Source organism: Pan troglodytes, chromosome 16 (genome assembly GCF_028858775.2).
Source record: "Pan troglodytes isolate AG18354 chromosome 16, NHGRI_mPanTro3-v2.0_pri, whole genome shotgun sequence".
NCBI lineage: Eukaryota > Metazoa > Chordata > Mammalia > Primates > Hominidae > Pan > Pan troglodytes.
Genome location: NC_072414.2, coordinates 62971937 through 62995108, shown reverse-complemented (window position 1 = coordinate 62995108; position 23172 = coordinate 62971937). Strand labels below are relative to the sequence as shown.

General features: G+C 38.2%; 1 protein-coding gene across 11 annotated transcripts in view; it reads right to left on the bottom strand.

Annotated features, from left to right (window-relative positions):
• Nucleotides 1-23172, bottom strand: part of LRRC49 (leucine rich repeat containing 49) — a 159450-nt gene that overhangs the window by 54382 nt on the left and 81896 nt on the right. For all 11 annotated transcript variants that reach the window (XM_009429033.5, XM_016927078.4, XM_063794015.1 and 8 more), the window contains 2 exons: nucleotides 16674-16757; nucleotides 12599-12762 (listed from right to left, as the gene is read on the bottom strand). In XM_009429033.5, coding sequence (XP_009427308.1) covers nucleotides 12599-12762; nucleotides 16674-16757 — 248 coding nt within the window. The remainder of the gene's footprint in view (nucleotides 1-12598; nucleotides 12763-16673; nucleotides 16758-23172) is intronic.

The window sequence follows — 23172 nt, the reverse complement described above, 5'->3', positions numbered from 1 at the left end:
TTCCTTTGTCATCACACTTGAATTTTTTAATTCCTTGCCTTTGATCCCTTGTCTCTTTGTTCTTTTTCAGACATTTAGCTTCTCTTCTGTTATACTTAGCTACTCTGCGATCTTGGAATAAACTCACTCAACCATTCAGGCTAAAGTTGCTATAATTTCATGGTCTCTAACCTCATTTAGTTCCTCAGATTTTTCCTTCAATCTTTCAACATTTTCCCAGTTAGCTCCCTCTGGATATCAAACGAGACCTGTTTCTTAAAGTGACGTTACTGTCATAACAATGTTAATTCTTCTGAAATTAATAAGTAAACTTAAATGTGATTTGAACAAGATTCTCATCATTTCTTTTCTATTTAGGTAAACTGATTTTAAAGTTCACATGAGGCTGGGCACAGTGGCTCATGCCTGTAATCCCAGCACTTTGGGAGGTCAAGGCAGGCAGATCACTTGAGCCTAAGAGTTCAAGACCAGCCTGGGCAACATGGCAAAACTCCATCTCTACAAAAAATACAAAAATTAGCTGGACATAGAGGTGTGCACCTATTGTCCAAGCTATTTGGAAGGCTGAGGTGGGAGGACTGCTCAAGCCTGGGAGGCGGAGGTTGCAGTGAGCCGAGATCATGCCACCACACTTCAGCCTGGGAGACAGAGTGAGGCCCTGTCTCAATAAATAAATAAATAAATAAATAAAGCTCATATGGAAGAATAGGTGTGTGACAATTGAAACTTGAAAAGAACAGTGGAAACCTATTTCCCCTACAAGTTGTGAAAACTTACTACAAAATTACTATAATCAAAAGAGTCTGGTGTTGGCATTAAAACAGATAAGTGAAATGGATAGTCCAGAAATATGTGCACATATTTACAAAATCTTAACATGAGATAAAGATGGCATTCTCATGAAAAAAGAAGTTTAATTTTTAAAAGGTTATTAGCAAATTGACTAGTCAATTGAAATAAAATCAAGTTAGACCCTTATCTAACATTGTGTATAAAAATAAGTTTGAGGCCATGTGCGGTGGCTCAAGCCTGTAATCCTAGCAGTTTGGGAAGCCGAGGCAGGAGGATCACTTGAGATCAGGAGTTCGAGACCAGCCTGGCCAACATGGTGAAACCCTGCCTCTTTTAAAAATACAAAAATTAGCCAGGTGTGGTGGTGGGCACCTGGAAAATCCCAGCTACTCAGGAGGCTGAGGCAGGAGAATCGCTTGAACCTGGGAGGCAAAGGTTGCCGTGAGCCAACATCGCACCACTGCCCTCCAGCCTGGGAGACACAGCGAGACTCCATCTCCAAAAGAAGAAAGAAAAAAATTTGATGGATTGAAGGACTAACTTCTAAAACCTTATTACAATTTTAGAATATTAAATTCCATATTACTTGGATAAACTTGAAACTGAAAAATAATTTTAAAAAAGAAATTAGAAATAGAACTGACATGTATTATTTCATAAATCTAAAGCCCAATGCTATAAAGTTTTAACATTATAAAGTATTATAGTTCTAACCAAGTAAAATTATATTTTGCCATTTAAATAATATTAAATATAGCTCTAGGGCTATATAAGAGTGGTATATTAGTTATATAAATTGTCGCTTCATTAGAATTTTTATTCTTGACACTAGGCCAGGCAGTTCCAAGATGGTTGAATAGGAACAGCTCCAGTCTACAGCTCCCAGCGTGAGTGCAGAAGACAGGTGATTTCTGCATTTCCAACTGAGGTACTGGGTTCATCTTACTGGGGCTTGTTGGACAGTGGGTGCAGGACAGTGAGTGCAGCCCACCAAGCGTGAGCCAAAGCAGGGTGAGGCATCACCTCACCTGGGAAGGGCAAAGGGTCAGGGAATTCCCTTTCCTAGCCAAGGGAAGCTGTGACAGACGGCACCTGGAAAATCAGGTCACTCCCACCCTAATACAGCACTTTTCCAACGGTCTTAGCACATGGCACACCAGGAGATTATATCCCGCACATGGCTAGGAGGGTTCCTACGTCCACAGAGCCTCACTCATTGCTAGCACGGCAGTCTGAGATCTAACTGCAAGGTGGCAGCGAGGCTTGGGGAGGGGCACCCACCATTGCTGAGGCTTGAGTAGGTAAACAAAGCAGCCAGGAAGCTCGAGCTGGGTGGAACCCACCGCAGCTCAAGGAGGCCTGCCTGAATCTGTAGACTCCACCTCTGCAGGCAGGGCATAGCTGAACAAAAGGCGGCAGAAACCTCTGCAGACTTAAATGTCCCTGTCTGACAGCTTTGAAGAGTAGAGGTTCTCCCAGTATGGAGTTTGAGATCTGAGAACAGACAGACTGCCTCCTTAAGTGGGTCCCTGACCCCCGAGTAGCCTAACTGGGAGGCACCCCCAAGTAGGGGCAGACTGACACCTCACACAGCCAGGTACCCCTCTGAGACGAAACCTCCAGAGGAATGATCAGATAGCAACATTTTCTGTTGAGCAATATTCGCTGTTCTGCAGCCTCTGCTGCTGATACCCAGGCAAACAAGGTCTGGAGTGGACATTTGCTGTTCAGCAATATTCGCTGTTCTGCAGCCTCTGCTGCTGATACCTGGGCAAACAAGGTCTGGAGTGGACCTCCAGCAAAATCCAACAGACCTACAGCTGAGGGTCCTGACTGTTAGAAGGAAAACTAACAGACGGAAAGGACATCCACACCAAAACCCCATCTGTACGTCACCATCATCAAAGACCAAAGTTGGATAAAACCACAAAGATGGGGAAAAAGCAGAGCAGAAAAGCTGAAAATTCTAAAAATCAGAGAGCCTCTCCCCCTCCAAAGGAACGCAGCTCCTCGCCAGCAACGGAACAAAGCTGGACAGAGAATGACTGACGAGTTGAGAGAAGAAGGCTTCAGACGATCAAACTTCTCCGAGCTAAAGGAGGAAGTTCGAACCCATTGCAAACAAGCTAAAAACCTTGAGAAAAGATTAGACAAATAGCTAACTAGAATAACCAGTGTAGAGAAGTCCTTAAATGACCTGATGGAGCTGAAAACCATGGCACGGGAACTATGTGACGAATGCACAAGCTTCAGCAGCCAATTCAATCAACTGGAAGCAAGGGTATCAGTGATTGAATTTTTATTCTTGCTTTATTTTTGTAGCTGAAAGAGCTGACAAGGTCTACATGTGGATCCAAGTGAGCTGAAGGAAATACACTGATATAAGTTAATTCTATAACTAAAATTTAAAAAGCATATTTGCCTAAATATATGTTAGACTCTAACTACAATTTCCAAAACATTATTCTCGTGTCACTCAAATTACTTCCTTTACTATATATTTTTTTGCATATGAAAGGCTTAAAGAATTCCAGCTAAAAACCTGAAGTAAAAGCTATATTATATTTAGTTTTAAAAGGTGTTTCAGAGTTTAGTTAAGGTAATAAGACACATATGCTTCATCAAATTAAACAAAACTAAAATGTATTCTATCTTTGATTTTTAGGCTTTATTTTAAAATTATGTAAATATAGTCAGCCCTCAGTATCAGTGGGTTCTGCATCCATAGAGTAAACCAAATGGATCAAAAATATCCGAAAAAAATTCCACAAAGTTCCAAAAGCAAAACTTGAACTTGCCACATGCTGAGTACTATACCAAATCCATGCAAATGGAGTGATGTGTAGGCACTGTATTAAATACTATTTAAGTAATCCAGAGATGATTTCAAGTATATGGCAGGAAGAGTACAGGTTATATGCAAATACTATCCCATTTTATATAAGGGAATTGAGTATCTGCAGATTTGGGTATTTGCAGGGAACCAATCCCCTGTGGATACTGAGGGACAGCTGTACAAATGTATATTTAAATTATACATGCACTATAAAGATATAAATGCTTTACGTCCCTCTGAATTTACTTGATTCCAATATGCTTTTCTAAGAGGAAGAGAAACATGTGGAGTCTAGATAATGCACTCAGCATTGCTCATAAACCTAGGGATATATTATCATGTGATAAATGTATCATAGAAGAAAAGAGGTTGTGAGCCACTGGAATAGACAGATAGTATAGATCACAGCTGGAGTAACTTTCAGATTATATGCCCAATTGCTTACTACCAGTAGTTAAAGAGTAAGGTTTTGTGCTGGCTGCTGAGGACACAGCAGGAGTCAAGTCAATCAAGCAGGATTCCTTTCCTCATGAAGTTTACATTCTAATGGGGAAGACACACATGAAACAACTACCTACCAACTTGGAGTTAGGGAAGGCTTTTTTGGAAGATGTGAAGTTTAAACCTCAGACCTCTGTGGGTTTGCTGAAGTTAGCTAGGGCGGGATCAGAGAAATAGTGCAGGGAAGTGATTGGTGTCAGGGCAGAAAAACACTATCCCTATAAGAAAGGTTCTGGCTGGAGCCAAGGTGGCCGAATAGGAACAGCTCCGGTCTACAGCTCCCAGCGTGAGCGACGCAGAAGACAGGTGATTTCTGCATTTCCATCTGAGGTACTGGGTTCATCTCACTAGGGAGTGCCAGACAGTGGGCGCAGGACAGTGGATGCAGCGCACCATGCATGAGCCGAAGCAGGGCGAGGCATTGCCTCACTCGGGAAGTGCAAGGGGTCAGGGCGTTCCCTTTCCTAGTCAAAGAAAGTGGTGACAGACGGCACCTGGAAAATTGGGTCACTCCCACCCCAATAATGTGCTTTTCCTATGGGCTTAAAAAACGGCACACCAGGAGATTATATCCCGTACCTGGCTCGGAGGGTCCTATGCCCACGGAGTCTCGCTGATTGCTAGCACAGCAGTCTGAGATCAAACTGCAAGGCAGCAGTGAGGCTGGGGGAGGGGAGCCCGCCATTGCCCACGCTTGCTTAGGTAAACACAGCAGCCAGGAAGCTCCAACTGAGTGGAGCCCACCACAGCTCAAGGAGGCCTGCCTGCCTCTGTAGGCTCCACCTCTGGGGGCAGGGCACAGACAAACAAAAAGACAGCAGTAACCTCCACAGACTTAAATGTCCCTGTCTGACAGCTTTGAAGACAGCAGTGGTTCTCCCAGCACGCAGCTGGAGATCTGAGAACGGGCAGACTGCCTCCTCAAGTGGGTCCCTGACCCCTGACCCCCAAGCAGCCTAACTGGGAGGCACCCCCCAGTAGGGGCAGAATGACACCTCACATAGCCGGGTACTCCTCTGAGACAAAACTTCAAGAGGAACGATCAGACAGCAGCATTCGCGGTTCACAAAAATCCGCTGTTCTGCCGCCACCGCTGCTGGTACCCAGGCAAACAGGGTCTGGAGTGGACCTCTAGCAAACTCCAACAAACCTGCAGCTGAGGGTCCTGTCTGTTAGAAGGAAAACTAACAAACAGAAAGGACATCCACACCAAAAACCCATCTGTACATCACCATCATCAAAGACCAAAAGTAGATAAAACCACAAAGATGGGGAAAAAACAGAGCAGAAAAACTGGAAACTCTAAAAAGCAGAGCGCCTCTCCTCCTCCAAAGGAACACAGCTCCTCACCAGCAATGGAACAAAGCTGGACGGAGAATGACTTTGACGAGTTGAGAGAAGAAGGCTTCAGACGATCAAACTACTCCGAGCTACAGGAGGAAATTCAAACCAAAGGCAAAGAAGTTGAAAACTGAAAAAAATTTAGACGAATGTATAACTAGAATAACCAATACAGAGAAGTGCTTAAAGGAGCTGATGGAGCTGAAAGCCAAGGCTCGAGAACTATGTGAAGAATGCAGAAGCCTCAGGAGCCGATGCGATCAACTGGAAGAAAGGATATCAGTGATGGAAGATGAAATGAATGAAATGAAGCAAGAAGGGAAGTTTAGAAAAAAAAGAATAAAAAGAAACAAACAAAGCCTCCAAGAACTATGGGACTATATGAAAAGACCAAATCTACATCTGATTGGTGTACCTGAAAGTGATGGGGAGAATGGAACCAAGTTGGAAAACACTCTGCAGGATATTATCCAGGAGAACTTTCCCAATCCAGCAAGGCAGGCCAACATTCAGATTCAGGAAATACAGAGAATGCCACAAAGATACTCCTCGAGAAGAGCAACTCCAAGACACATAATTGTCAGATTCACCAAAGTTGAAATGAAGGAAAAAATGTTAAGCACAGCCAGAGAGAAAGGTCAGGTTACCCACAAAGGGAAGCCCATCAGACTAACAGCAGATCTCTCAGCAGAAACTCTACAAGCCAGAAGAGAGTGGGGGTCAATATTCAACATTCTTAAAGAAAAGAATTTTCAACCCAGAATTTCATATCCAGCCAAACTAAGCTTCATAAGTGAAGGAGAAATAAAATACTTTACAGACAAGCAAATGCTGAGAGATTTTGTCACCACCAGGCCTGCCCTAAAAGAGCTCCTGAAGGAAGCACTAAACATGGAAAGTAACAACCGGTACCAGCCACTGCAAAATCATGCCAAATTGTAAAGACCATCGAGACTAGGAAGAAACTGCATCAACTAACGAGCAAAATAACCAGCTAACATCATAATGACAGGATCAAATTCACACATAACAATATTAACTTTAAATGTAAATGGACTAAATGCTCCAATTAAAAGACACAGACTGGCAAATTGGATAAAGAGTCAAGACCCATCAGTCTGCTGTATTCAGGAAACCCATCTCACGTGCAGAGACACACATAGGCTCAAAATAAAAGGATGGAGGAAGATCTACCAAGCAAATGGAAAACAAAAAAAGGCAGGGGTTGCAATCCTAGTCTCTGATAAAACAGACTTTAAACCAACAAAGATCAAAAGAGACAAAGAAGGCCATTACATAATGGTAAAGGGATCAATTCAACAAGAAGAGCTAACTATCCTAAATATATATGCACCCAATACAGGAGCACCCAGATTCATAAAGCAAGTCCTGAGTGACCTACAAAGAGACTTAGACTCCCACACAATAATAATGGGAGACTTTAACACCCCACTGTCAACATTAGACAGATCAATGAGACAGAAAGTTAACAAGGATACCCAGGAATTGAACTCAGCTCTGCATCAAGCAGACCTAATAGACATCTACAGAACTCTCCACCCCAAATCAACAGAATATACATTTTTTTCAGCACCACACCACACCTATTCCAAAATTGACCACATACTTGGAAGTAAAGCTCCCCTCAGCAAATGTAAAAGATCAGAAATTATAACAAACTGTCAGACCACAGTGCAATCAAACTAGAACCCAGGATGAAGAAACTCACTCAAAATCGCTCAACTACATGGAAACTGAACAACCTGCTCCTGAATGACTACTGGGTACATAACAAAATGAAGGCAGAAATAAAGATGTTCTTTGAAACCAACAAGAACAAAGACACAACATACCAGAATCTCTGGGACACATTCAAAGCAGTGTGTAGAGGGAAACTTATAGCGCTAAATGCCCACAAGAGAAAGCAGGAAAGATCCAAAATTGACACCCTAACATCACAATTAAAAGAACTAGAAAAGCAAGAGCAAACACATTCAAAAGCTAGTAGAAGGCAAGAAATAACTAAAATCAGAGCAGAACTGAAGGAAATAGAGACACAAAAAACCCTTCAAAAAATTAATGAATCCAGGAGCTGGTTTTTTGAAAGGATCAACAAAATTGATAGACTGCTAGCAAGACTAATAAAGAAGAAAAGAGAGAAGAATCAAATAGACGCAATAAAAAATGATAAAGGGGATATCACCACCGATCCCACAGAAATAAAAACTACCATCAGAGAATACTACAAACACCTCTATGCAAATAAACTAGAAAATCTAGAAGAAATGGATAAATTCCTCGACACATACACCCTCCCAAGATTAAACCAGGAAGAAGTTGACTCTCTGAATAGACCAATAACAGGAGCTGAAATTGTGGCAATAATCAATAGCTTACCAACCAAAAAGAGTCCAGGACCAGATGGATTCACAGCCGAATTCTACCAGAGGTACAAGGAAGAACTGGTACCATTCCTTCTGAAACTATTCCAATCAATAGAAAAAGAGGGAATCCTCCCTAACTCATTTTATGAGGTCAGCATCATCCTGATACCAAAGCCAGGTAGAGACACAACCAAAAAAGAGAATTTTAGACCAATATCCTTGATGAACATTGATGCAAAAATCCTCAATAAAATACTGGCAAACCGAATCCAGCAGCACATCAAAAAGCTTATCCACCATGATCAAGTGGGCTTCATCCCTGGGATGCAAGGATGGTTCAATATACGCAAATCAATAAATGTAATCCAGCATATAAACAGAACCAAAGACAAAAACCACATGATTATCTCAATAGATGCAGAAAAGGCCTTCGACAAAATTCAACAGCACTTCATGCTAATAAATTAGGTATTGATGAGACGTATCTCAAAATAATAAGAGCTATCTTATTATTTTCCCTTTGAAAACTGGCACAAGACAGGGATGCCCTCTCTCACCACTCCTATTCAACACAGTGTTGGAAGTTCTGGCCAGGGCAATTAGGCAGGAGAAGGAAATAAAGGGTATTCAATTAGGAAAAGAGGAAGTCAAATTGTCCCTGTTTGTAGATGACATGATTGTATATCTAGAAAACCCCAATGTCTCAGCCCAAAATCTCCTTAAGCTGATAAGCAACTTCAGCAATGTCTCAGGATACAAAATCAATGTGCAAAAATCACAAGCATTCTTATACACCAATAACAGACAAACAGAGAGCCAAATCATGAGTGAACTCCCATTCACAATTGCTTCAAAGAGAATAAAATACCTAGGAATCCAACTTACAAGGGATGTGAAGGACCTCTTCAAGGAGAACTACAAACCACTGCTCAATGAAATAAAAGAGGATACAAACAAATAGAAGAACATTCCATGCTCATGGGTAGGAAGAATCAATATCATGAAAATGGCCATACTGCTCAAGGTAATTTATAGATTCAATGCCATCCCCATCAAGCTACCAATGACTTTCTTCACATAATTGGAGAAAACTACTTTAAAGTTCATATGGAACCAAAAAAGAGCCCACATCGCCAAGTCAATCCTAAGCCAAAAGAACAAAGCTGGAGGCATCACGCTACCTGACTTCAAACTATACTACAAGGCTACAATAACCAAAACAGCATGGTACTGGTACCAAAACAGAGATATAGATCAATGGAACAGAACAGAGCCCTCAGAAATAACGCCGCATATCTACAACTATCTGATCTTTGACAAACCTGAGAAAAACAAGCAATGGGGAAAGGATTCCCTATTTAATAAATGGTGCTTGGAAAACTGGCTAGCCATATGTAGAAAGCTGAAACTGGATCCCTTCCTTACACTTTATACAAAAATCAATTCAAGATGGATTAAAGATTTAAACGTTAGACCTAAAACCATAAAAACCCTAGAAGAAAACCTAGGCATTACCATTCAGGACATAGGCGTGGGCAAGGACTTCATGTCCAAAACACCAAAAGCAATGGCAACAAAAGACAAAATTGACAAATGGGATCTAATTAAACTCAAGAGCTTCTGCACAGCAAAAGAAACTACCATCAGAGTGAACAGGCAACCTACAACATGGGAGAAAATTTTCCCAACCTACTCATCTGACAAAGGGCTAATATCCAGAATCGACAATGAACTCAAACAAATTTACAAGAAAAAAACAAACAACCCCATCAAAAAGTGGGCGAAGGACATGAACAGACACTTCTCAAAAGAAGACATTTATGCAGCCAAAAAACACATGAAAAAATGCTCATCATCACTGGCCATCAGAGAAATGCAAATCAAAACCACTATGAGATATCATCTCACACCAGTTAGAATGGCAATCATTAAAAAGTCAGGAAACAACAGGTGCTGGAGAGGATGTGGAGAAATAGGAACACTTTTACACTGTTGGTGGGACTGTAAACTAGTTCAACCATTGTGGAAGTCAGTGTGGCAATTCCTCAGGGATCTAGAACTAGAAATACCATTTGACCCAGCCATCCCATTACTGGGTATATACCCAAAGGACTATAAATCATGCTGCTATAAAGACACATGCACACGTATGTTTATTGCGGCACTATTCACAATAGCAAAGACTTGGAACCAACCCAAATGTCCAACAATGATAGACTGGATTAAGAAAATGTGGCACATATACACCATGGAATACTATGCAGCCATAAAAAATGAGTTCATGTCCTTTGTAGGGACATGGATGAAATTGGAAACCATCATTCTCAGTAAACTATTGCAAGAACAAAAAACCAAACACCGCATATTCTCACTCATAGGTGGGAATTGAACAATGAGATCACATGGACACAGGAAGGGGAATATCACACTCTGGGGACTGTGGTGGGGAGGGGGGAGGGATAGCATTGGGAGATATACCTAATGCTAGATGACGAGTTAGTGGGTGCAGCGCACCAGCATGGCACATGTATACATATGTAACTAACCTGCACAATGTGCACATGTACCCTAAAACTTAAAGTATAATTAAAAAAAAAAAAAAAAAGAGGGAACCCCTGATGGCCCAGCCTCTGAGAGAGCAGACCTCATTTTGGAGAGCCCAGGAGCAGCAGCCCTGAGGGGCTTCATCCCCCTTTCCCCAACCTGATCCGATTTTCTCCTTCAGGCTTAGATGAACAGGGTGGGACCCCCTGCCTCTGGGACCCATAGGCGTCTCCGTCCCTTCCCACCCCCACGGGGGCCCCTGCCTCTGCCTGCACAGGGTACTGTCTTCCCAGCTCTGGTCTGCGCTCTATCTGCATACTTATCAGTCCAGGAGCCTGAGGCCATTAGACTTCAAAGACTATATAAAATGTGTTTGTGATTGTGAAAAAAAAAAAAAAAAAAAAAGAAAGCTACTGAATCGTACACTTTAGATGGTTAAAATGGTAAATTTTATGTTATGTGAATTTTATCTCAATAAAAACACAGGGTGGTTGAACTATATAATATTAAATATCCCTTATAGTATACTCATTCATTAAATAAATCTCTACTGAGCTTCTGATGCAAAAAAATAAATAAATAAATAAATGGTGCTGGGAAAACTGGCTAGCCATATGTAGAAGCTGAAACTGGATCCCTTCCTTACACCTTATACAAAAATTAATTCAAGATGGATTAAAGACTTAAACGTTAGACCTAAAACCATAAAAACCCTAGAAGAAAACCTAGGCATTACCATTCAGGACATAGGCATGGGCAAGGACTTTATATCTAAAACACCAAAAGCAATGGCAACAAAAGCCAAAATTGACAAATGGGATCTAATTAAACTCAAGAGCTTCTGCACAGCAAAAGAAACTACCATCAGAGTGAACAGGCAACCTACAACATGGGAGAAAATTTTCCCAACCTACTCATATGACAAAGGGCTAATATCCAGAATCAACAATGAACTCAAACACATTTACAAGAAAAAAACAAACAACCCATCAAAAAGTGGGCAAAGAACATGAACAGACACTTCTGAAGAGGACATTTATGCAGCCAAAAAAACACATGAAAAAATGCTCACCATCACTGGCCATCAGAGAAATGCAAATCAAAACCACAATGAGATACCATCTCACACCAGTTAGAATGGCAATCATTAAAAAGTCAGGAAACAACAGGTGCTGGAGAGGATGTGGAGAAATAGGAACACTTTTACACTGTTGGTGGGACTGTAAACTAGTTCAACCATTGTGGAAGTCAGTGTGGCAATTCCTCAGGGATCTAGAACTAGAAATACCATTTGACCCAGCCATCCCATTACTGGGTATATACCCAAAGGACTATAAATCATGCTGCTATAAAGACACATGCACACGTATGTTTATTGCGGCACTATTCACAATAGCAAAGACTTGGAACCAACCCAAATGTCCAACAATGATAGACTGGATTAAGAAAATGTGGCACATATACACCATGGAATACTATGCAGCCATAAAAATTGATGAGTTCATGTCCTTTGTAGGGACATGGATGAAATTGGAAATCATCATTCTCAGTAAACTATCGCAAGAACAAAAAACCAAACACCGCATATTCTCACTCATAGGTGGGAATTGAACAATGAGAACACATGGACACAGGAAGGGGAACATCACACTCTGGGGACTGTTGTGGGGTGGGGGGAGGGGGGAGGGATAGCTTTAGGAGATATACCTAATGCTAAATGATGAGTTAATTGGTGCAGCACACCAGCATGGCACATGTATACATATGTAACTAACCTGCACATTGTGCACATGTACCCTAAAACTTAAAGTATAATAATAATAGTAATAATAATAAAAAAGAAAGGTTCTGAAGTAGGATGTAACTGAACTGAAAGACAGACAGTGATGCTGCAATAGCAGAAGAACATGGTTGATGGCATGAGATAAAAGAGATGAAGTGGGCAAAAGACATCATAGACTATATTAAGCAATCTAGACTTTTCCCTATAAAAAATATGAAATGCCCTATGAAGCATGTTCTAATTTGGAGAATGTTATAGTAAGATTTATATTTTCAACTTTTCCATCTTAATTTCTAATTTCAGCAAGTTTTCTTAAGAAAACCCTTTTAAAATAATTATATGTAAAATGGTTTCTAATTCCCACTCCAAATTCAATTATCAAAGATGCTTGTATCTTGAAAAAATACCATTGCATACCCTGTTTCCTCTGGGAATGCAGAGAGGGTGCTTCCATCAATCTGACAGGGGTCCTGAGGAGAGTCAGAATCTTTTCTATCTTCATTTGTAGCAATATTGGCTACTCGTTGTTGTTGCAAGTCCCACTGTCGAGCTACGTTGTTAATTGTTAACCTTCTCTTCTCCTATGAAAAAGTTAATTGTGACAAAAGTTATATAATGCAATTTTTGTAGCAGAAGTGACATCTAAGGGGCATATTGTTTGTACCTTCTTATAATACTTTTAAAAGGAGCCTGTTCCTTTTAAGTAGATACCCAATACATTCTAAAACAAGATTCAAGAGGCCTGTATTTACTCTCTGCATCCAAAATCTCAATAATTATCTAACTCTAAAGGAAAAAAATGCAAACAATTATTGCTCTTTAGGAACTTAATTTTATTAAAAATAAATATACAACCAACTAGAGATTAAAAATTCAAAATCTGAAGTTTTAATTTCACATAAATTTTTACATACTTAATGTTATCTGAAGTTTTAAACAGAAATTTATATGCCTCTAACACAGTAAGAAAAAACTAATGATATTTTAGTTTTTCTACTCAATAATTAAGACTGGTAAGGTGAAATAATCTTGGAGGGGGGGAAGGGAAGGAGTTGATCAATGTTCCAAGTTTCTCAGAATAAATTATAATGTCTGAAATTTAAAAATTATTCTCTAGACTATTAAAAGAAATTGTACTAGGTTGAAATGTCTCTAGATAACTAGTACCATTCCAGATGAGTAGGAAAGAAATTAATTCATTATAAGCAATGGATGTCTTAAGGTAGTGGTTCTCAAATTTCAGGGTACCTCAAATCACCTGGAGCTTATAACAGATTGCTGATTTAGAGTTTTGGGCGTAGGGTTTGAGAATTTGAATTTCTAACAAGCTCCTACGTATTCTAATATTGCTAGTTCATGGACCTCACTTTGAGAACCACTGACTTCCAGCATTGGAGCTCAGTCATCTCATAGAAACCCTCTTGTGAAAAAGCAGATCTAGACTACTGAAAGAAATTGTGCTAAATTGAAACGTTTCTATTCAATTTATATATATTAATAGAAAAAAAATCCCTATTCTGGTAAAGTTTCCATTATCAAAAGATAATATTTAATTACAGCTTGTCAATTAGATCAGAATGCTGAAAACAGACACTTTCCTTTTCCTCTTTACTAAGACTACAATCCTGCATTGAAAAATCAGCTGAGTGTGATACTGACTCCTCTTCACCTGCTGGCCCTGAAGCCACAGAAGGCTAGTAGGAAGATTCTCTGTCCACTCCTTCAGTACATGTAGAATAATTCTTTTTAGTTGTACCTCTTTGCATATGTTTGCATAATTTTTGGTTATCTAAGATTTTAGCATGTATGCATGGCATTAGATAGGAATAAAAAGTGATATGGCTTGCTTAATTAAAACTAAAGTTTTAAAAGTTCTATTTCTGTTTTAAACATGTTTTCTGGGGGAGTGCAGTGGTGCACACTTGAAATCTCAACTACTTGGGAGGCTAATGCAGGAGGACTGCTTGAACCCAGGAGTTGAAAGCTGTAGTGTGCTACAGTCACACCTGTGAACTGCATTCCAGCCTGGGCAACACAGCAAGACCCCATCTCTAAAAAAAATGTTTTGGGCCTGGCTTTCTTTTTTTCTGTTGTTTGGTGTTTCAAATTTTTGTGTACAATTCAGTGGGTTATATTTAATATGTATATACTTTGGAGACTTTCTGACATTCTATGTATGTGCTCCTTATATAAAGCAAGTAGAAATCTGCAATTCCTATTGTAAAAACATTTTTTCCCCATTCTATAATAAAAATGCTTCTCACTTTAAGGAATTCTATTTAAGTTACTTGCTGATGACTATGCCAACCCAATTTTTAATCTAAGCAACTCTGGTTTTTTTACTCAGTATCAAGGCCACTTTGAAAGAGGCCAGGGCAGTGAGTTAATGGCTGATGGTTCTCATGTTGGCTTCATGCTTTTGGATTTCTGGCTGGCAGGGGTAGGCAAAAGAAATACTCAGAATGAGATAGATAAAGCAGTGCTTAGAAAAAGGGCATAAAATATCTTTAGACCACTGAGTATGTTAAATTTATAATAAGATAATCTTTGAAAATGCAAACGTTTTCCTATATTTGTGCAAAAGTTAAGCTTCTTTAATTTGGGTTATTAAAATCAGATCATTACCAGGTTGACTAAGAGAATGATTAATTTTACTGGGGCCCGGAAAAGGGAAGACATATTTTAAGACAGGAGTATAGCCTGTCTTAATGTCAGGTGGGGATTAATGGCTGGCCAGGAGGACACATAAGGGCTCTATGCATCTGTGGAGGAAAAAAAAAAAAAAAAAAGAAGCAGCAAAAGAAAGGTTAGAGAATGCTAGAGATTCTGCAAGGCATAAGGGGGTACCCAAAGTAAAGTGTAAAGATCACAGAGGCATTTGGGATATCAGCGACAATTATGTTTCTAATAGCTAGGTGCCAATAAATGGCCAAGTCTGTGCTAAAGTGACAAATATTTTAGAAGGTGCCAAATTCCAATTTCTGCCATTTGAGTCTATTTTTCATTGTCCAGGCAAGACCATACCAGTATATGCCATAAGTTTCACTTTCCTTCACTTTTAAGGTTACAAGGAAAATAAAAAAATAGAAAAGCAACAAGGCAGAAGACAGTATCTATACACTCTTCCTGTAACCAATCCATTCCATTTTCTTTTTTTTATTTTTTAGCATTCTTTTTTTTTTTTAATTATACTTTAAGTTCTGGGATACATATGCAGAACGTGCAGGTTTGTTACATAGGTATACATGTGCCATGGTGGTTTGCTGCACCCATCAACCCGTCATCTACATTAGGTATTTCTCCTAATGCTATCCGTCCCCTAGCCCCCCTACCCTCCAACAGGCCCCGGTGTGTGATGTTCCCCTCCCTGTGTCCATGTGTTCTCATTGTTCAACTCCCACTTATGAGTGAGAACATGCAGTGTTTGGTTTTCTGTTCCTGTGTTAGTTTGCTGAGAATGTCCATCCCATTTTCTTAATGATCAATATGTAGAGTTGCACGAGCAATCCTCAGCAAATGCTGAGGGTCTGTTGTATCATGATTCCAAATCTGAGCTAGGGCTAGAACCTGGGTCTCCTGATTCCCCATGCTTTTCCTCTTACTAAAAATAAAAATACTAAGTAAACCTCGTAACTAAAGAGTCCTATTTAGTGACATTTTGTTTTGTCTCACTATATTTTCCAAGCTGGACTTAATTCCTGGGCTCAAGCAATCCTCTACCTTAGCCTCCCAAGTAGTTAAGACTTCAGGTACATACCACCTTGCCTGGCTAGTCATTTTTTTGAATTCTGAGTGCCACTTTAATTTTAAAAAGAAAAGCATCTATATAGAACATGAATGAGTAATGATAATCAGGGTGATGTCCTTAATTTTAGAACATAGCATGATGCATATTATGAACTATAAACTTAAAGCTGCCTTTACTTATACTTTGCAATGTTAATATAAAATATTTAAAAGCGAATATTTTATTTAAGGAAATTAATATCTGCTAAATCATTTAAAACCAGTTTAAAACAAATTTTCATTCCTAAGTTCCACAAAATCTTTATCACTTCTATATCATAAACTTTTTAAATTTAAAAAGCTATCATTAAAAAAAAACGTAGCAGAGCTCATTAAAATATATCAGTAAAGATGACAGTCAATTACAGTACGTTCCAAAATGAAGTGAATAGGCCATGGGATACACAAGATGATGCACTGGTATGAAATAAAAGTGTTATAACTTCAATTATATTTATTTATCATCTCTTCCTTTTAAAACTAGCCTTTGCATTTATTTTATAATGTATATCATATTTTATTTCTTAAGTACAGGTTTATTTATAGGTAATAACTTGTAAAAGTTTTAGGGGTACGTACATTCTGTTGATAGGAACAAAAAACTTACAAAGTTTAGAAACCACTTTTCCAGTAGACTAGCTAGCTGGCTTTGGGGTATGTGTGTCTACGTGTGCACACACATCCATGTAGACATCAGAGAAAATACCTTAAGCAAAGATTGTTTATGACTTTCCCGCTTCTTCTCTTCCTCTTTTTTGGCTAAAACAGATGCCATACGCCTTTCTTCTTCCTAAAAGACATTTTCCAAAAAGTATTATGAAGAGTTTAACCATCTTTTAATGCTAAATATCATTGGTCCTATTAAGCACAGTTTTCTTCTTGAGAGGCATAGTATTTACTAGCAGAAAATATACTCTCAAAGAAAAATTTAGTATGTTTCTCTTTATTTTCTTCTTTCCTCTTAACGCTAAAAATCTGTGCATTCCTAACTCTATACCCAACTCTGGAGGTGACGTGAACCTAGCTCATACAAGAAAGAAAAAAGAATGAGAAGAAAAGGAGAAGTATGTTTGCATCATTTTCCTTTTGTACACTGTGCATCATGGTTCCACATAGGTTTAAACTTTCTATCATCGAGGTAAGAAGGATAAAAGTGATACATCTAACAATGTTGACTGGATCTGTGATAGAAAATCAGAACTTATTGATGAAAAAACCAGGGTAAATATCTTTTAAAACTCCAATTATATTAATAAATTATTCCCCATTAATATAATTACTTTTGGTTTGTTTTTAAATTGTGTTGCCCAGTCTCATTTTTTAAATTCTAAAAGCTATGAAATATAGCATGATGACCGTAGTTAATAATCTTGTATTGTAATCTTGGCATTTGCTAAGAGAATAGATCTTATATGTTCTAACTACAAAAAAAAAGATAATCAGGTGAAGTGATAGAAATATTAACTAACTTGATTGTGGTAATCATTTTATCATATATATCAAATCACCACACTGTACACCTTAATTTTATATAGTTTCATCAATCATACCTCAACAAAGCTGGAAAAAGTAGAAATGACAAAATAACCTTACAGACAGTTTAGAAAAATGCTTAAAAATCAGTCATAATCCCAAACACCTAACTCAAATCTTACAATTTCTGTGTATCAGTTTATAATATTCACTATGAGCAATTTTTTAAAGGTTATAATCTATATATACAATCTGGACAATTTTTCCCCCGAAGACTGTCATATTTTAATAAATTATAACCATGTAACTTTTAATTTTCATTACCAAAAGATTTGTAGATACTCAAAATAATACGATAATTTGAGAAAACAATTTATTCATAAAAGACAAGCTTGAAAACATCTTCAGAGACAGGAAACCATAACAAGTAACTTAGCAGATCTGAAGAATAACTCTTTTAGAAACAAAAAATTATAAGAATTGAAATTTAAAATTCAACAAAGGGAGATTTAATAGCAGATTATACACAGCTGAAGAGAGAATCAGTCAACTGGAAAATAGAGGATGAGAATGTTTTCTATATGTTTTAGTATCACCCTACATACTTCTCTATCATAGCACTTAACCTGTTTCATTTTAATTTTTTCTGGTGCTATCCCTCTTGCCTCCCATGCCATAAAATAAGCTCTATGAATGTATGAACCATGTCTGTTCAGTAATTTATTAAAACTGAAACTGCTGTATCAAATGGTAGACATATTTCTATCCTTTTGATATGTCTGCAAACTGCCCTCCATAAATGCAGTTCTAATTTATACTCCTACCAGATTTCAACATTTGATTTAAAACCTGATGGTTATTCATAAAAGCTGTTCACCAAATATTCTTGTGTCTTTGCATATCCAAGACACATTGTGAGATAGCACTTCTAGCCCCCTTGAGGTTAGATGTGGCCATGTGACTTGCTTTGGCCAATGTCATATGGACAAAAGTGACATGTATTTACTTCTGGTTGAAAACTTTCAAAGACAATGTATGATACAACTATTCTCTCTCTCACCTTGCTACAGTACCTGCAAAACTCCACAGGTGGGTACTTTGAAAGCCTGAGTACTAGAATGAGGACAACACAGAGCAAAGATCCCAAATCACACATCATAGGCAGACAGGTATTAGAAGCCTGAAATAAACTTTGTTGTTTTAATTCACTGAAGTTAGAGAAGCTGTTACTGCAGCACAATCTAGCCTATGCTGACCAGTATATATATGTTATATTAGAATTAAAGAAGGTCAAAGAGACTATGAAAATGTGTTCTAGAGGATGGGCCATTATACATGCTCCTGAAAACAAAGAGAAAACCTAGATTAAATAATTATATTTAAAAATGCACAAACAGAAACCAACACAGAGTTTAAAAAGAAAACTAAGAAAGCATATACTAGACAACTCTAATTTTAGAAATAAGGTAACAAATGCTCCAAGACATTAGTAACTTGTATGAGGTCACATAGCTAGTGACAAGGCCAGGATCAGGACCAGAAGCCATGGCCTGCTAGAAACAAAATTCATATTTTTTTTATAATAAAGATGTATTTAAATTAATTTTACTGATTTTAGATAGATAAAGAAGAGTTTAGAACTCAGAAGTGATCTGCCATATGATTTAGTTGTTTTAAAGGAAATGGAAATGGAAATGTAATTTTAGTGAATTTAAAGTGTCTTTTACAATATGGAAAATAATAATAATTATTATTTTTTTAAGACAGTCTTGTATCTTGCTTGTTGCCCAGGCTTGGAGTGCCGTGGTGCAATGTCAGCTCACTGCAACCTCCGCCTCCTGGGTTCAAGCAATTCTCATGTCTTAGCCTCCCAAGAAGCTGGGATTACAGGCATGTGCCACCATGCCAGGCTAATTTTTGTATTTTTAGTAGAGACAGGGTTTTACCATGTTGGCCAGGCTGGTCTCAAACTCCTAGCCTCATGTGATCTGCCCACTTCAGCCTCCCAAAGTGCTACAATTACAGGCGCGAGCCACCAATGCCCAGCTGGAAAATAATTATTCTTAACTTTTAAAAACTAAATAGAGGTAATGAGGAGAAATAAACTAAATTAAAAATGCAGAACTTTGAATCCTAGCTTCACAAAATATCTGGTTTAATAATTCTGTTAAATTCTTTTATTCAGTAAATACTGACTTGGTACCTACAGAGTACAATCTATTTCAGAATAAAGTGTTTAAAAGAGCAAAATACATTGATGTTCAATTGTTGACTCATCTATAAAATGTGAACTAGAAACAGATTGTTTTTTCAAAGAGCCAATTTCAAACAGTACTGGAAACTGTATGGATCACGTACTACACATACTTACGAGATGATTTCATCAGATTTTTGAAAAGAATTTGAGCTTCTATTAAAGGCAGTAGGGCTTAAAAGGAAAGCTAAACCTTGGAAAACTGGATTTACACCAAATCAATTCAAATATTGAATATTTTAAGGAATTTATGTATCTGAGAGCTATATTTCAGCCCAAATAATTACAGAGTAACTAAACTTAGAAAAAAAAACCTCTAATTGTGAAGATAAGTTATAAATCTGTTGGTAAGAAAGAAAAACTAAAATTCTGGTATCTTCTTGATAATAGTCCAATTTCTGGGACAAAAGCCATATCCTTTACATAGCAAAAAATAAAAATAAAAAAATAAATAAGTTGGGGGGGAATCTGGGATCTGGGACAAAAAACTACTTTTTCCTCACTTCATTTTGGCCATGAAGACCCAATATAGAAATGATTTCAAGTCAATTAAGCCTTGCAGTGATTTAATAGGTGTTTGATAACCTAGATTATACTTTGTTAGCAGATATTAAGGCCTAAAACAATGCACATATCACACAAGAAAAAGACTGATCCAAAATAAATAATAGTAGTCCTAATATAGGCAGCATTTTATGAAATTTTAAAAATCAAATGGCAAGGTGTGTTTTAACCATATACTTTAGTTATAAACATTATTTTCTTTGAACATATAAAATATTAAAACAGACTTTAAAATCACAGGGTTTTTTCCCTCAAAGAGGTGGTCAATAATTTTTACTCAAACAATCACTTTTAGCAAACAAAACTGATTTTTTTGCAGGGTCACACCTAGTGTTAGAGTGAAGATTAGAAGCCATGTCACCTGACTTCTGGTCCAGGGATATTAGCTGTTAAATACTGGGGAGGGAAATAGTCAGAACAGGATAGGTTATGCTGCTGTAACAACTTCAAAACTTTCACTGGCTTATGACTTTAAAAAAGTTTATTTCTTGATCACGCAAAGAACACTGCAACTGTCTTCAATGTAGTGGCTAAGTATTCCTGAGTGCTATGATCTGATGGCATCCTCAACTTTATATAGGCTTCCGCAGTGACTACCACATGGGAAGGAAGCATGACAATCATGCTTTTAAATGCTTCTGCCTGGAAATGATATACATTATTTCTGCTCACATTTCATTGGCCAAACATCTTCCCACATGTCAAAAAGGAGGAGAACCAGAGCATATTGGTGAACATTAGTAACGTCTACTGAAACAGAAAACGTACACATGAGATGAGCTCCTTTTTTTTTTTTGGAGAGCAAATTGTAAACAAGTTCACACTAAGCCAATTAAATGTGAGCTTGAGGTGAAAACTTTAGACATTGTTTGTTTCTGAATTGTGTTGTTGTTTTGTTTTGAGACAGGATCTCATTCTGTCCCCCAGGCTTGAGTGCAGTGGTGAGATCTTGGCTCACTGCAGCTTTGACCTCCTGGGTTCAAGCGATCCTCCTGCCTCAGTCCCTCAAGTCTCTGGTATTACAGGCGCGTGCCTCCACACTCGGCTAAATTTTTTGTATTTTTTGTAGAGACAGGGTTTTGTCATGTTGGCCAGCTGGTCTCAAACTCCTGACTCAAGTGATCTGCCCACCTTGGCCTCCCAAAGTGCTAGGATTACAGGCATGAGCCACCACGCCCAACCCTGTTTCAGAATTGTGACAATACTGCCTGCATTCACAAAATGCTGCCTTAGAAATAAAAAGGAAAATTCTGCCTCCCAGAATTTTCTATATAAGGGTCCTTGTTCTAGCCCCTCAACATGTGTCTGTTCTCTCTTTTTTTGAATAGTTGTGAAAACAGTTGAAGATCACTGGGATATCTTCCTTATGTCTTCTCCTTTGTCAACTAATCATGTCAGATTCTTTGGAAATGCTCTAGTTTATTGTCTGCCCTCTAAAACTAGTAATAGTTCAGGTGTAATCTGACCACTGTAGAAAAAAATGGGACGGGACTGTCTCCATTGTCTGAATTCTCTTTTTCTATAAATGAATATTGTTTTAAGCCATATTAACTTTTAATAATCACATCTCATAATTAATTGAACTTGAATTTAGCAATTCCAAGTCACTTTAACACACGCTGCTAAGTCTAATCTTGTATAATACTGAATTTGTGCTAAGAATTGTTTTGCTTGATTGTTGTTATGGAATAAAGTCCAGGATGTTCAATTCATCTATTTTTTATGTTGTTAAATTCTGCTTACTTTTCTAGACTAGGCATAAACAAACTTTTTCTGTAGAGGGTCAGATAGTATGGTAAATATTTTAGGCTTTGTGAGCTGTATGTGATCTCTATCTCATATCCTTCTTTGTTGTTCTTTTTTTTTTTTTTTTTTACAATGCTTTGAAAATATAAAAGCCATTATTAGCTTGAGACCTGTACAAAAGGCAGGCTGCCAGATGGATCTAGCCCACAGGCTGTAGTTTGCCAAACCCTGTTCTAGACTATGGAGATACTTTTGGATTCTCATTTGATCAACCAATATACCAAGAACTCTAATTTCTCTAGTTTCTGTCATTCACATACTTTACCAGAATAACAAATATTTTCTCCTAGACATTAATAAAAATGTGAATAGAATGGGCTGGAGGAAAAAAGCCTCATGGCATGCCAGTACAGATTTCTCTAAAGGCTGGCATTAATCCATTACTTCATGTTCTGTAAGTATACTTGAATCAAAAATCTATATAACCATGTCATACAATTTACTCAAAATGATGCCATAAAAGACTTTGCCAAATGCTTTGCTTAAATACCAAAACACTGTCTATAGCACTCCTCTAACAAGGTCTATTTGTAATTTCTAGGTCAGGAAACTAATTTTTTTCTGGCATGAATTGTTTTTTAGTGAGCTAATGCTGCCTCCTAGTGACCAATTCCTAAGTACTCACAAACCATCTTTTTATTTTATTTTATTATTTTATTTTTTTGAGACAGAGTCCCCTTCTGTTGCCAGGCTGGAGTGCAGTGGCGCGATCTCGGCTCACCGCAACCTCCAGCTCCCTGGTTCAAGTGATTCTCCAGCCTCAGCCTCCCGAGTAGCTGGGATTACAGGCACGCACCACCATGCCCAGCTAATTTTTGTATTTTTAGTACAGACGGGGTTTCACCATGTTGGCTAGGATGGTCTCAATCTCCTGACCTTGTGATCCGCCCACCTCAACCTCCCAAAGTACTGGGATTACAGGAGTAAGCCACCGCACTGGGCCACAAACCATCTTTTAATAATGCAATTTCAATTTATTTCAGAATCAACATCAAGTTGACTGTCACAATTTGTGGAATTTATATTCTGTACTTTTGACATTAAAAAAACCACAGTGCCACAAAGTCACTGTAGCCAGACTGACTGCCTCTCTAGATTCCTCTTCTCT